The sequence below is a fragment of the Leptodactylus fuscus genome, chromosome 7 (assembly GCF_031893055.1).
Source record: "Leptodactylus fuscus isolate aLepFus1 chromosome 7, aLepFus1.hap2, whole genome shotgun sequence".
In the NCBI taxonomy this organism is placed as follows: Eukaryota; Metazoa; Chordata; class Amphibia; order Anura; family Leptodactylidae; genus Leptodactylus; species Leptodactylus fuscus.
Genome location: NC_134271.1, coordinates 154,418,957 through 154,435,407, shown reverse-complemented (window position 1 = coordinate 154,435,407; position 16,451 = coordinate 154,418,957). Strand labels below are relative to the sequence as shown.

Below are 16,451 nucleotides of genomic sequence, written 5' to 3'. Positions count from 1 at the left end.
GTTTGCGGTATTAGATGTGCTTTTCAATGCCACCATTTTGGGGCCTGTAACTTATTGACTACATTTTATTAACTTTCTGGGTGGGATGTTAAAGGAAACATCAATTCTAGCATTGCTTTTTAGCATTTATTTTTTTTCCCGCGCAGCGTACAGCATAAATAACATGTTACCTTTATTCTGCAGGTCGGTACGGTTACGGCGATACCTCATTTATATGATTTTTTAATGCGTTGCTATTTGTGCGGAATAAAATTCAATTTAGGGAAAAAAATCTATTATTTTTGCATCGCCATCTTCTGAAAGGCATAACATTTTTATTTTTCGGTAGACAGAGCTGGTTGAGGGCTTATTTTTTGCGGGATCACCTCTGCTTTTTATTGGTACCATTTTGGTTTTCATCTGACCATTTCATTATTTTTTATTGAACATTTTGTAAGGGAAAGGTGGTGAATAATCATTATTTTGTGCAGTTTTCTACGGGTTTTTTTTACGCCGTTCGGGTTAAATAATGTTTTAATTGTATTGTTCAGGTTATTTCGGACGCGGCGATACCAAATATGTAATGGTTTTTTCTATTTTTTACATAGTAAAACATTTTATATGGGGAAAAAGGGATTTTTGGGGCTTTATTTATTTCTAATTTATTTTAAACTTTTTTATTTTTTTTTTCACTTTTTTTTTCTGTCCTCATGGGGGATTGAAGCAGTGATCGGCTGATCACCGCTTCACTACATATACACTGCAATACACGTGTTACACGTGTATTGCAGTGTAGAGGAAGCTGTCAGCCTGTGTGGGCGCACAGGCTGACTGCTTCCTTTACGGCAGGAGCAACCAGGTACGAGGAGGGTGTAAGTGATGGGGTAGACCCGGGGTCACTGATCAGACCCCGGGCTGCTCCCTACGAATACCGGCACCCCCCGAAACCGGCGCGGGGGGTGCCGATCGGCAACATAATACACTGAAACCCCGGAGGTGCCGGCGGTCATGTTGACCACCAGCATCTCAGGGGTTAACACCCGCAATCGGACCCGGTTCCGACCACGGGTGTTACGGGGCATTGTCAGCCGTGTATTACAGCTGACACCCGCTGTGCATGGTGTGCACACACGTTCTGTGTGCGCGCCATGCATCCGCAGTAATAGTACGGCGGTTTGCGGGAAGCCCTTCCCGGCAGCGCCGTACTATTACTGACGATGTCGGGAAGGGGTTAAATCACTAGAACCGAAAGTGAAAGTAACTTATACACGTCCTTTACTCGTCTGTAGATCTGGTTGTTGTATATACTGTATACAGCTTTCATGTAAGGCATTAATCTATCTTATATTATGTGTGTATGCCCACAATAATAGCATGGTGAAAGGCCTAAAAAATGGTGGAATAAAAAATATACCCACCAAGTATATCACAAATTTGTAGAAGAGATGAGCGAGTACTATTCGAACGGCCATTTTGAATAGCATGCACCCATAGGAATGAATGGAAGCGGCCAGCACGCAGACTTTGCCGGCGGCCGGCCACTTAACCCCATTGTGTTCCGACTGCGTCCATTCATTCCTATGGGTGCATGCTATTCGAAACAGGAGTTTCGAATAGTACTCATCTCTAATGTGTAGTAGAGTTACAATTATAAGGTCACTCAATGCCTCCAAAATACATAGGAAATCCACCACCTATGGGCGGAGGAGAAAAACATCTAATTGTGTAAAGCAGTTGCAATAAAAAGCCAAAAAAAAGTAGATTTTTCACCTCCCATTCATTTCAATGGAATTTCTTTGTCAGAATCCGCCTGAAGAACGAGTTTATTTTTCCACTAGCTGACAAAATCTGCTACTGCCTCCCATTGAAATGAATGAATGCCAAATTTAAACGTGTGAACGTACCCTAAGATGCTACCAGGAAAGGGCAGAGAATCACATATACCTTATAGGGTTAATAAAAATCAGAAAGTCCAGTTGTGTCCCCGCCTTTGTTTTCACTCCTTCTCCTCTTCCTGTATACAGCGTTCAGGTAAGACATTCATCTCTCTCCTATTCTGTGTATATTCTGCCTTGTTTCTATGTATATTCGGCCTATGTATATTCTGCCTTGTTTTATGGTGGGGGGTGTTACACTCATCAGTGATATGGGAGGGGGGGGGGCACAAATTACCAGGCAGACTCAATTTAAGGCTGTATTCAGACTGTTACTTTCAACTGGTTGTTAAGGTCAATGAGGAAGTAAACATTCTATAGCCCTGACAGAGAGGAGAAGCTGTGGCTACATAACTATTGTGAGGAAGTTAGCTCGGTTGCAGCAGTGGTGCAAACCCAAACAGTCAAGACAGGGACAGGAAATCTGCAGAAAAACCGGTTTATTTAGAAGAAACAGGAAAATAAATAAACCTTCACTTCAGGCACAAAACGAGCAAAACAAAACACAGCCTTAACTTCAGGCAAAAACACAATAAATCCCTGCTCGTCTGAGCGCTAACTAGACAGTAGGTTAACCTAACTATAAGTGTGGCTTACTACCAGCCGCATGAACAAAACAGGCACAATATTGTCTCACCGGACTCAGGGTTACAGGACAGACCCACACACCTCCGCTCACCTCATGGAACTGCCCTGGAACGCAAGAGCTGCAGCCAGTACTGAGCCCAGGATGTACACCTGTACTGAGGCCTTCTCCAGATCCACCCTGGACCTCACATATGTCAGAAACCTGGGGCTGATATATACCAGGACTCTGCCTGTCACCTTCTCACACTATAGCAAGTCTTACGTTAGGTTCACACCTGCATTCAGGTTTCTGTTGTCACGTTCGTGTCTATGCCCAGACACAGAATCCGGACTGCAGAATGTACCGCTAAGGGAACAGGGGAAGGAGACTTTCCCTAACGCTATGGTGGCTGGCTAGGCCCTGACTGCGGGTGCTGGTCAGCTATACCCAAGCTAGCCTTGGCCCTGAAAACTCCTGGCTCTCTAAACATGGAGACCTAACCAAAAGATAGGGAGAGAGCTACAAGAGAGTTAGGGACTGGGGATACTAAGGTGGTCACCCCTGCAGAAACCAAGGTGCAGCTACAGACTAACAGGATGGGAAGTGCTAGACAACAGACACGCAGCACAACACAATACGCAACAAGAGAATGAGGAGAGGGACAGGGGAGAGGTGAGGAAAGGGTTAACACAGGACTGGGGCAAAACAAACTGGAACCCAAACCTCACAAACAACAAGATAGTGCCAGGCAAACATAACTGAAGGACAGGGCAGAGTAGAAGTGTGGAGGGACAAACAAGACACACACACAAGGAAACACTCACACCACTTCCAAGTCAGTTGTAGTATCCACAAATAATCCTCCTCCCTGAGCCACAAATTCAAGTTGGTTACAACGAAAACCAGCAACAACTGAAGCCAGCCCTCCTCCTTATACAGGCCCCAGAACCATCTGATAGGATGATGGTAACAGCAAACACCAGAGGCCCAATCCAAAGAAACCTTAAGTGTACTCTGAAGGCCGATATTCTATATCCAAACCAATGGCCCACTGGCAAGGAAACCACCGGAAGACCACAGACCACCGGATTAAACCCTACCAGAAAAACATACAAATTTTATAGAAGCATTCAGGTCGTGACATCGATTCGGGGGTCCACTTGGGGAAACCTAATTTTCTTAAAAATGCAGAAAGCCACGGACCCCATAGACTATAATGAGGTCTACTCGGTTTCCGCCTGAAAAATCTGGAGAGAAAAGTCCTACGGGCAGTAATTTTCTCTCCGCATTTTTAAAGCAGAATGGAGAACAGAATCCCCAAGTGGAGACCAGGTCCTGGTGTGAACCTAGCCATAGATAAAGGTGGGCAAATTAGTTCGAAATGAACCGGATTCAACTCGATTATTCCAAATTGTTTGGTTTTTAATGAAACCGAACAATTTGGTGTTTGTCTCGGCCGACTGCCAGTATCTGTACTGTGTCCGATCCCAGTACAATGCAGTGAGGGGAGCCAGACCCCTCGCCCCCACGAATATAATGCTTTTGGACTATTACCAGAATAGTAGGTTATATATATAAAAGAAAAAAAAATTGCAATAGAAGGCAGAAAATGCAATGGGAATATACTTGTTTGCTTTGTATGGTTTGGAGTGTATTTTTTAAATTTTTTTGGATGGCTGAATAAAATAATAAATAACACAAAATAAATAACACACCCAAAAATCTGCATGTTACGCTAGGTTCACACCTGCGTTCAGCCTTCTGTCTTCTGCATGCCAGAAGACGCAAAGCACAGACCGGGTCCAGCGGTGAGCGTTTTATGCTCTCCCCCGCGAAACCGGATTTTTTAATCCGGTCACAGAGTACTGTATGTCCGACTCTGTGTCCGGATTAAAAAACCCGGTTTCGCGGCGGAGAGCACAAAACGCTCACCACCGCTCACGGCCGGACAGCTTTCTCACCCATTCAAATAAATGGGTGAGAAAGTCTCCTGCAGGTTTCCGTCTCCTGCTCTGTTTTCTGCAGGAAACGGAAACCTGTACAACGGAAAGCACAACACAGATGTGAACGAGCCCTGTGAGGGGTTATCCAAGATCCTTTTTTTTTTAAAATTAGGCTAGGGGAGGTAAATAAACCAAACAAAAGCATACTCATCTGTCGCCGCTGCTCTGGTGTCTTCTAGCGCGGTACAGGCCTGCGGCTCCGGTCTATGTTCATATCTGATGACAATGGGAGCAGACCGAACTGTGAGACACTTTTTTGAGTTTTTTTTTCCACTTTCCCCTAACTAATATGATTTTTTTTCTAAATGTAATAAAGTTGTTTTTGCTTTGTAATCTTACAGAGATTTTATCATCTTCTCCGGCTCAGGAATGAGTATTATAACTCCCAGTGACGGTAAGGATTCCTACTTTTTATCCAAACCAAAAAATAAAAATTCTAAAGTACAAACCCATGATGATGGAGTAAACTGGGGCCAGAAACCATCCACCGTATACTATATTATGCTACTCCAAAACATATGGCAGTAACACGAGAGGCAGAGGTGTGGAGATGGCGCAGTCGGGTGTAGGCCCAAGATGGCGACTATGGTCAGGGTGACTTTTGGTGCTAAATCCTTTTACAGGTCTTCGAGAAAGGCTCCATTCACACGGAGGAAAATGGTGAGGAATTTTCCACGCTGGAAAAAAAAAGCCCCCCATTCATTTCAGTGGGTTCTGCTAGCATTTATTTCCACTAGTGTCTCCTTGTAAGTGTAAAACACATCCAGACTAGGGTTGAGCCGATCTTGACTTTTCAGAATCGATTTTAAAATCCGATTTCCGATCATTTTTCATTCGAACCCGATCTCGATCCCAATTCCGATCCCAATGCAAGTCAAGGGGATTTTTTTATTAATCGGAGATCGGATTTTAAAAGCAATCCTATTCACTATACAGCATGGAATATAACAATTGTTAGAATCCACGCTGTGTAGTGAATCACTAAGTAGCCAGAGGATTTTTTTTATTCCTCTGGCTACTTAGTCCCCCCTGGTGTCCACTTACCTCCAGAGATGGCTGCTCCGGTGCCTGGTGTTCTTCTTCACCTTGCTGCCACTCCATGCTGCTCTTCTTGCCTCGCTGCCCCCTGCCTCCCAGATTAGGAGAGTGTGGGCGGGTACTGGGAGGGGAGACGTCATGTCTCCCCGCCCTGTACCCGCCCACACTCTCCTAAGCCACAAGCTCCGCCTTCCTAGCCTTTTTTTAACACCAACCTGGGAGGCGGCAGCAGCAAAGCGAGAAGAGCAGCGTGGAGCGGCAGCAAGGCGAAGAAGAACACCGGGCAACGGAGCAGACATCTCTGGAGGTAAGTAGCTACTACAGATGTTAGTTTAGTCTCCCATTAGAATGAATGGAGGCAGCAGGTACGCAGGGGGGTTAAGGCTGTGTGCCGGCTGCTTCCATTCATTCCTATGGAACCACAGCGGAGCCTTCACACGGAGTATACACTCCATTCAGAATGAGCGGAGCGTATACTCAGTATGAAGGCTAAGCAAAGCATTATGGGAAATAGTACCGATCTCGATCCCACCTAAAAAGATCGTGTTCGGAATTCCGATCGCGATCGTGAAATTTTCTCGATCGCCGATCGGAATCCATTCTTTTCCGAACACAATCGCTCAACCCTAATCCAGACTAGTCCAAGATTTCATTCTTGTGTCTCCTTCATGTCCTAGATGATAAGACCCGGAAGTTTTATCGGCAGCTTTGTCAGTATGAAGATCATGTCCTGAGGATGACGTATGAATATTTCCAGGATGATCTGCTCTACATTGTGGAGAACCTGAGGAGTCCTATATCACTACTGAGCGAGCTGAAATCCCGAAATATTCCTGATGTTCAGGTGAGACGACAGTAACTACCAGTACTATATACAAGTGCCTAGTGTATTATAGCAGAGGTTTACCATCACACCATCCTATAGTCTCGTGAAGGCTGAATATTAACCCTTTCATTCTCTGTGGCGTACTATTACCAGCTAAATAATCTCTGTGTCACTGCAGTATTAGGGTTCGTTCACACATGGGGTGGTGGGGCGGGTATTGACACCGAGAGAGACGCGGCGAGCCGTGTGACTCTCAGGCCAAAACCCTCCTGCCACGACCATCGCGGTTGCGACTTTCCCCTCCGCAGCTCGCTCAAATTAATGAGCTGACATTGGAAGGTGCTGCCGCTAGGCGGAAGCCACGGCTCAGCGCGCTGCGGATTCCGCCTAAAGAAAGGGCAGCTTGCTTCTTTTTTTCCGCTATCGGCAGCTTCCGATAGCGGAAAAAAGAAAGCTAGTGGTCTCCATAAACCACCATTGAAAGGGGCGGATTATGACGTGGATTCCGCTGTCAAAATCCGCCCCTTTAGCCCCGTGTGAACTAGCCCTTAGAATTAGCAGATGGAGTTGAAAAATACTTCAACCCTGGCAGCTTAACCACTCAGATAAATAAGGGTAAGTTCGGACAGAGTTTTTTGGTCAGGATTTTGATGCGGAATCCACGTCAAAATCCGCTTCCAATAACCGCCTCACAATAGAGTCCTATGTAATCCGCTAGCGTAAAAACACCTCATGTAAAAAAAAAAACGTTTCAAAACACCATTTCCTAAATCCTGAAGCGGATTTTTTCCTCTCCAAAATCCTCACCAAAAAACTCAGTGTGAACTCTGTGAGTTCAGACGGGGTCTTTTGGTCTGGAAATTGATGCAGATTCCGCCCCAGATTTCGGACCAAAAAACAGGTAGGCGCGACTGGATGCCGGTGCAATGCACTGTCATCCAATCACGGCACTCCGCTCCGGGCCTAGTCAGGAGGGAGTATCTTCAGGCGGACGTCCTCGGCTGAATCAGCCACGGAATCCGCCTGAAAGAGCGTCTCGCTTCTTTTTTCCACGATCAGGAACAAACCACTCACGGAAAAAAAGAAATGACCAGCACCCAATGATTTCAATGGGAGGTGTTTTTTTTTTTGGTCAGGATTGTGACGCAGATTCTGTGTCAAAACCCTGACCAAAAAACCCTGTCTGAACTGTCTGAACCCTGTCAGCCTAAGGATCACTGTGGTTTGTGGACAAAATTGTCCTCTCTCAGGTCCAAGACTACCAGAAGTATTGCAGTATATTGTATTGCGGATCAAGAATCTCATGTTCAAGCCGCCTTGTGGGACAGTAAAAACTATTTGTATTAAGTATAAAAATAAATAATAAAAAGATTCAAAAACTATAAAAATAAATAATGTAAAGAAATAAAATAATCATATTAAGTATCCCCATGGGCATAGAAGGCTGCACTACTAAGAAATAAGGTTTTTTTTTTATCCTGTACCCCCCAAAAATACAACAATGTTCAAATGAATGTGTTTTAGTTGTCTCACCTACCTACAAAATAGCAAGAAAAGTTGTACATACGAAAAAAGGAAACCAATAAAAACTACAACTTGCCTTGCAAAATAAGAGCCCTGACATTTCTCCAGCAACAAACTTAGACATTAGAGTGTAGTGCTCCAGGCAAATCATATAATAAAACCAATAGAAATATGGTATTGATGTCATCGTAATGACTAGAGATGAGCGAACAGTAAAATATTCGATGTTCGTTATTTGTTTCAAATAGCCGCTCAATATTCGACTATTCGAACGAATATCGAACCCTATTATAGTCTACGGGAGAAAATGCTTCGCTACAGGGGATCCCACCATTCGACTCAGGAGAGTCACCAAGTCCACTATGACACCCCAGGAAATGATTCCAACACCTCTGCAATGCAACTGGGACAGCAGGGGAAGCATGTCTGGGGGCATCAAGTACCTTTATTATGTCAGGATCCCTGTCAGCTTGCGATATGCCGGAGCTGACTTTTTCCCATAGGAATGCATTGACCAGCGTTGATTGGCCAGTGTACAGCATTCAGCCAATCAACGCTGGTTCTGCCTGAGGAGGCAGAGTGTAAGATCCGTCCACAGCAGTTTCCATTCTGGTCCAATTTTAAACTCGGCCTCCTCCGCCTGAAGATTTAGACGCGATGTGACGTCATCACGTCACATCACGTCTACACAGCAGCGTGTAGTAGCGAGTAGCCGTGAGAGTATTGCACCTCTGCGGCCCGCACAAAAGTCACAAACTTTGTCTCTTAGAGACAAAGTTTGAGACTTTTGTGCGGGCCGCAGATATGCCTGTAAAGGGCCGCATGTTTGACATGCCTGATTTAGATAATCCTCTAGACATTACCGGATCTGCGGAAATAATCCGATTGTTACTTGTGGATCAGGAAGGATTTTCTCTCCATCTATTCCATAGATCTTTCTTTCTCTAGACCAACAGATTACAGGAAAGACTGACAGGAGATAGCAATGCATGTTATCCCTTCATATTAGGTATCCTTGTATAATAACTCTTATGTGTGATCTTTTTAGAAAGAAAATCTAGAACTTGATAGAAAAACATTGGCCCGGATATTACTACAGGATATTTTCCACAGAGGAAGAGAAGCTGTGATAGCATTGTGGGTCAGTCTATATGTCATACAGAAGGAACAGGGTACGCCCAGCCTGCACACTGTACTGATGGAACTACATGTGAGAGGTAACATTGTGTATGTGATGTGTCCGTCATACAGGTAACATTATGTATGTGATATGTCAAACAGGTAACATTGTGTATGTGATGTGTCATACAGGTAACATTGTGTATGAGATGTGTCCGTCATACAGGTAACATTGTGTATGCGATGTGTCCGTCATCCAGGTAACATTGTGTATGCGATGTGTCCGTCATACAGTTAACATTGGGTATATGATGTGTCTGTCATACAGGTAACATTGTGTATGGGATGTGTCATACAGGTAACATTGTGTATGTGATGTGTCATACAGGTAACATTGTGTATGTGATGTGTCCGTCATACAGGTAACATTGTGTATGTGATGTGTCATACAGGTAACATTGTGTATGTGATGTGTCATACAGGTAACATTGTGTATGGGATGTGTCCGTCATACAGGTAACATTGTGTATGTGATGTGTCCGTCATACAGGTAACATTGTGTATGTGATGTGTCCGTCATACAGGTAACATTGTGTATGTGATGTGTCATACAGGTAAAATTGTGTATGCGATGTGTCCGTCATACAGGTAACATTGTGTATGTGATGTGCCATACAGGTAACATAGTGTATGTGATGTGTCCGTCATACAGGTAACACTGTGTATGTCGTGTCCGTCATACAGGTAACACTGTGTATGTCGTGTCCGTCATACAGGTAACATTGTGTATGTGATGTGTCCGTCATACAGGTAACATTGTGTATGAGATGTGTCCGTCATACAGGTAACATTGTGTATGTGATGTGCCATACAGGTAACATTGTGTATGTGATGTGTCCGTCATACAGGTAACACTGTGTATGTCGTGTCCGTCATACAGGTAACATTGTGTATGTGATGTGTGTGTCATACAGGTAACATTGTGTATGTGATGTGTCCGTCATACAGGTAACATTGTGTATGGGATGTGTCCGTCATACAGGTAACATTGTGTATGGGATGTGTCCGTCATACAGGTAACACTGTGTATGTCGTGTCCGTCATACAGGTAACATTGTGTATGTGATGTGTGTGTCATACGGGTAACATTGTGTATGTGATGTGTCCGTCATACAGGTAACATTGTGTATGGGATGTGTCCGTCATACAGGTAACATTGTGTATGGGATGTGTCCGTCATACAGGTAACATTGTATATGTGATCAGTGCCGCACCTCCCATGAGGCGACCTGAAGCGAGCGCTTCAGGCGGCACTATGCCAGGGCCTCAGGGAGGGCGGCATTTTTGCTAACCTAAGCCAGTCCAGGACAAGCTGTCCTGGACTGGCTTATCACCGAGCGGTGGTTTGGGGAGGCCACTGGAGCAGCGCTGCTCCAGCAGCCTCCCCTCACGCTAAGGCAGAGAACAGGCAGTCTCCGGGCCTACTCTCTGCCGGCGAACGGGGCTAAGCCCCGCCCCTTCACTCGGCCACACCCAGATCCACCCGGCCACACCCCCGTTCCACCCGGCCACGCCCCCGATCCGCCCCCTCCTCCGGCTGGGGGGGGGGGCGGCTTTCTGCAGTTAGCTCGGGCGGCGAAAGGGGAAGGTTCACCCCTGTATGTGATGTGTCATACAGGTAACATTGTGTATGTGATGTGTCCGTCATACAGGTAACATTGTGTATGTGATGTGTCCTACAGGTAACATTGTGTATGTGTGTGTCATACAGGTAACATTGTGTATGAGATGTGTCCGTCATACAGGTAACATTGTGTATGTGATGTGCCATACAGGTAACATTGTGTATGTGATGTGTCTGTCATACAGGTAACATTGTGTATGCGATGTGTCCGTCATACAGGTAACATTGTGTATGGGATGTGTCCGTCATACAGGTAACATTGTGTATGTGATGTGTCCATCATACAGGTAACATTGTGTCTGAGATATATCGGTGAGAAATTTTGGGTTTTATATGTAACATTGTCCACAATAATAAAGATCTGTTTGCTGGACCATTCGTTTATAGCATTGTATATCAAAATAAAGAATAAAGCGGTGCTTAGCCCCTTCCTGCTGTGTGCTGTATCAGACGTTGGGAGCAGATACAAAGTGTGGGGGGGCAATTGTGAGATGTGAAGGAAGAGAAGACAGTAATGGGGATTCAAGCCACATGACCAGATAAATGCTATTTGAATGGAGGAGAGGGCCCTGAAGAGAGAGGATGAGATGTGGATAGGTAGGGTCGGCCTAAAATAAAGGAGACATGGTAGAATATTCAATTTATAGATAGTGCATCTACCAAACCATGTGAACGTGCCACTTGTCTACCTGTTGCAGTCAGCACCATAGAGCACGGAAAAACCAACATGGGAAGGTAGTTGAACTGGAAGAGGTTCCGAGGATCTGGGGTGAGGAGGACTCCCAAGTATATATTTTTTAATTTTTTATTTATGAATTTTTTCAACAAAGAAAGGTTACGTTAGGTGCGATAACCAGTATCAATCCACAAACAAGAAAGGGGAGAAAAAACAAAAAGGAATACACCATTAAGGTAATGAGATAATTAAATCAACACAGGTCATCAAACCAAACCAAAATATATTACATAATCAGAAGGACAAAAAGGACAACAGTGGACAAAGACAGGACAGGGGACGGGGGGGGGGACACCAATAAGGGAAGACCAGTAGGGGTTCAGTGGACCAATGATTCATATAGCCCGAGTTGTCCAAAATGCGTCCCACAGGTTCCAAATGGCGTGAAATCGCTCCTCCTCATTATTAAGGACAGCGGTTAGGTACTCCAGAGAACGCGCACTCCTGATCCTACAGTACAGTTCCTCTAGGGATGGGAGGGGGGGCTGGCGCCATTGCTCAGCTATTAGACACCTAGCAGGCGTCACAAGAAATAAAAAGAGACGGAGAGCAGGCTTGTGTAACTTGACAGGTAGGAGATGAAGGAGAAACGTCTTGGGAGAAAGGGGAAAGCACACTCCCAACACCCGCTCTAATAGATCCTGAACCTGGCACCAGAAAGGAACCAGGGAAAAACAGGACCAAAATAGGTGGAAGATATGAGGGAGGCGAGCACCGCACCACCAGCACCAATCTGGGATGGACCTGTCAAAGGAATGGAGAAGAGCTGGCGTGTGGTACCAATGCAGCAGCATTTTGAAAAAATTCTCTTTATGAAGGATGCAATCCGAGGTCTTAAATCCCCTATCCCAGATGAGGGACCAATCAGCGTCTGAGATGGGTTGACCCAAATAGTTCTCCTACTGGGACCTATAGGAATGCTTGGGTAAGACCTCAGGAGTGGGGTCAATAGAAGGCGGTATATGTCCAAAACTAACCCCTGCGTTCCAGTACCAACTTTGTAAAGCCTCTAAAACATTGTAGGGGTGGGCGCAGTTGACCCCCGAAAAACCGAAGCGTAGAGATGAGCGAACAGTGTTCTATCGAACTCATGTTCGATCGGATATTAGGCTGTTCGGCATGTTCGAATCGAACACCGTGTGGTAAAGTGCGCCATTACTCGATTCCCCTCCCACCTTCCCTGGCGCCTTTTTTGCTCCAATAACAGCGCAGGGTAGGTGGGACAGGAACTACGACACCGGTGACGTTGAAAAAAGTAGGCAAAACCCATTGGCTGCCGAAAACATGTGACCTCTAATTTAAAAGAACAGCGACGCCCAGCTTCGCGTCATTCTGAGCTTGCAATTCACCAGGGACGGAGGTTTCCGTCCAGTTAGCTAGGGGCTAGGGCTTAGATTCTGGGTAGGCAGGGACAGGCTAGGATAGGAAGGAGAAGACAACCAACAGCTCTTATAAGAGCTAAATTCCAGGGAGAAGCTTGTCAGTGTAACGTGGCACTGACGGGCTCAATCGCCGCAACCCAGCTTTCCGCGGATCCTGAATGGAATACACTGACAGTGTATTCCCGTATACCCAATATATACCCCCGATACCCATTCCAACGGTGTGCCCCCCCCACCTTCACCCCAGAAATACCCTGCAAGTCCCCTAGCAATAGAATTGGGGCTATATACACCCACTATTTTTGCTACTGCCATATAGTGCCATTGTCTGACTGGGAATTCAAAGAATATATTGGGCTTACATATAACTTCAATTCCAGGGAGAAGCTTGTCAGTGTAACGTGGCACTGACGGGCTCAATCGCCGCAACCCAGCTTTCCCAGGATCCTGAATGGAACACACTGACAGTGTATTCCCGTATACCCCATATATACACCTCAAATCCCCGTTCCAACGGTGTGCCCCCCCACCTTCACCTCAGAAATACCCTGCAAGTCCCCTAGCAATAGAATTGGGGCTATATACACCCACTATTTTTGCTACTGGTATATAGTGCCATTGTCTGACTGGGAATTCAAAGAATATATTGGGGTTACGTGCACCCACAATTTTTGCTACTGGTATATAGTGCCATTGTCTCACTGGGAATTCAAAGAATATATTGGGGTTACGTGCACCCACAATTTTTACTACTGGTATATAGTGCCATTGTCTGACTGGGAATTCAAAGAATATATTGGGGTTACAAATACCCTCATTTCTTGCTACTGCCATATAGTGCCAGTTTCTGACTGGTAATTCAAAGAATATATTGGGGTTACGTGCACCCACAATTTTTGCTACTGGTATATAGTGCCATTGTCTGACTGGGAATTCAAAGAATATATTGGGGTTACAAATACCCTCATTTCTTGCTACTGCCATATAGTGCCAGTTTCTGACTGGTAATTCAAAGAATATATTGGGGTTACAAATACCCTCATTTCTTGCTACTGCCATATAGTGCCAGTTTCTGACTGGTAATTCAAAGAATATATTGGGGTTACGTGCACCCACAATTTTTGCTACTGGTATATAGTGCCATTGTCTGACTGGGAATTCAAAGAATATATTGGGGTTACAAATACCCTCATTTCTTGCTACTGCCATATAGTGCCAGTTTCTGACTGGTAATTCAAAGAATATATTGGGGTTACAAATACCCTCATTTCTTGCTACTGCCATATAGTGCCAGTTTCTGACTGGTAATTCAAAGAATATATTGGGGTTACAAATACCCTCATTTCTTGCTACTGCCATATAGTGCCAGTTTCTGACTGGTAATTCAAAGAATATATTGGGGTTATAAATACCCTCATTTCTTGCTACTGGTATATAGTGCCATTGTCTGACTGGGAATTCAAAGAATATATTGGGGTTACAAATACCCTCATTTCTTGCTACTGGTATATAGTGCCATTGTTTGACTGGGAATTCAAAGAATATATTGGGGTTACAAATACCCTCATTTCTTGCTACTGCCATATAGTGCCAGTTTCTGACTGGTAATTCAAAGAATATATTGGGGTTACGTGCACCTACAATTTTTGCTACTGGTATATAGTGCCAATTTCTAACTGGGAATTCAAAATGCGCAAGGCTCCCGGAAAGGGACGTGGACGAGGCCGTGGGCGAGGGAATGGTTCTGGGGAGCAAGGTAGCAGTGAAGCCACAGGGCGTCCCGAGCCTACTCCTGTGGGGCAGCAAGCATTGCGCCACTCCACAGTGCCAGGGTTGCTTGCCACATTAACTAAACTGCAGGGTACAAACCTTAGTAGGCCCGAGAACCAGGAACAGGTCTTGCAATGGCTGTCAGAGAACGCTTACAGCACATTGTCCAGCAGCCAGTCAGACTCTGCCTCCTCTCCTCCTATTACCCAACAGTCTTGTCCTCCTTCCTCCCAAAATTCCCAAGCTTCACAGAACAATAACCCCAACTGTCCCTGCTCCCCAGAGCTGTTCTTCGCTCCTTTCATTGTCCCTCAACCTGCCTCTCCACGTCACGATTCCACGAACCTAACAGAGGAGCATCTGTGTCCAGATGCTCAAACACTAGAGTCTCCTCCATCTCCGTTCGATTTGGTGGTGGATGACCAGCAACCCACCCTCATCGACGATGATGTGACGCAGTTGCCGTCAGGGCATCCAGTTGACCGGCGCATTGTGCGGGAGGAGGAGATGAGACAGGAGTTGGAAGAGGAAGTGGTGGATGATGAAGACACTGACCCGACCTGGACAGGGGGGATGTCAAGCGGGGAAAGTAGTGTGGATGTTGAGGCAGGTGCAGCACCAAAAAGGGTAGCTAGAGGCAGAGGCAGAGGTCAGCAGCTTAGGCGAAGCCAGGCCACACCCGGAATCTCCCAAGATGTTCCAGTTCGTACCCAGCCCCGAAAAACTCCCACCTCGAGGGCACGTTTCTCGAAGGTGTGGAGTTTTTTCAAGGAATGCGCCGAGGACAGATATAGTGTTGTCTGCACAATTTGCCTCTTGAAATTGATTAGGGGCTCTGAGAAGAGCAACCTGTCCACCACTTCAATGCGCCGTCATTTGGAATCCAAGCACTGGAATCAGTGGCAGGCAGCAACGGCAGGACAAAGGCCGCCTGCCGTTCACGCCACTGCCACTGCCTCTGCCTCTGCCTCTGCCGACTGTGCTGGCGATGCACTCCAGAGGACGAGCCAGGACACCACTTCATCTGCCTCCGCCACTTTGTTGACTTCTCCCTCATCCTCCCCTGTTCCTGTCTTATCTCCTTCTCCTGCACCATCAAAGGCACCATCAGGCGCTTCTTTACAACAACCCACCATCTCTCAGACATTGGAGCGGCGGCAGAAATACACTGCTAACCACCCACACGCGCAAGCCTTGAACGCCAACATCGCTAAACTGCTGGCCCAGGAGATGTTGGTGTTCCGGCTTGTTGAAACTCCCGCCTTCCTGGACCTGATGGCAACTGCGGCACCTCGCTATGCCGTCCCTAGCCGTCACTACTTCTCCCGGTGTGCCGTCCCCGCCTTGCACCAGCACGTGTCACTCAACATCAGGCGGGCCCTTAGTTCCGCGCTTTGCACAAAGGTCCACTTGACCACCGACGTGTGGACAAGTGCATGCGGACAGGGACGCTACATTTCACTGACGGCACACTGGGTGAATGTAGTTGAGGCTGGGACTGCTTCCCAAACTGGCCCGGTGTACCTCGTCTCCCCGCCTAACATTCCTGGCAGGGACACGAGAAGAACACCCCCCTCCTCCTCCTCCTCTACCGCCTCCTCCTCCGCTGTTAGATTGACCCCAGCTACGAGTTGGAAACGTTGCAGCACTGGCGTTGGTAGACGTCAGCAGGCTGTGCTGAAGCTGATCAGCTTGGGGGACAGACAGCACACTGCCTCCGAGGTGAGGGATGCCCTCCTCGATGAGACGGCAATATGGTTTGAGCCGCTGCACCTGGGCCCAGGCATGGTCGTTTGTGATAACGGCCGGAACCTGGTAGCAGCTCTGGAGCTTGCCGGACTCCAACATGTTCCATGCCTGGCCCACGTCTTCAACCTAGTGGTGCAAC

The 16,451-nt window shown here is 46.3% G+C and overlaps 1 protein-coding gene and 1 long non-coding RNA gene across 2 annotated transcripts in view; one reads left to right on the top strand and one right to left on the bottom strand.

Moving 5' to 3' along the window:
- LOC142214380 (uncharacterized) overlaps window positions 1-16,451 on the bottom strand; it is a 572,210-nt gene that overhangs the window by 51,464 nt on the left and 504,295 nt on the right. The window lies entirely within an intron of this gene.
- LOC142213477 (NACHT, LRR and PYD domains-containing protein 3-like) overlaps window positions 4,825-16,451 on the top strand; it is a 49,190-nt gene continuing 37,563 nt past the window's right edge. Inside the window, exons 1-4 of the mRNA XM_075281826.1 lie at window positions 4,825-4,878; window positions 6,200-6,366; window positions 8,040-8,046; window positions 8,925-9,089. Of these exons, the coding sequence (XP_075137927.1) occupies window positions 4,854-4,878; window positions 6,200-6,366; window positions 8,040-8,046; window positions 8,925-9,089 (364 nt within the window). The 5' untranslated portion in view covers window positions 4,825-4,853. The remainder of the gene's footprint in view (window positions 4,879-6,199; window positions 6,367-8,039; window positions 8,047-8,924; window positions 9,090-16,451) is intronic.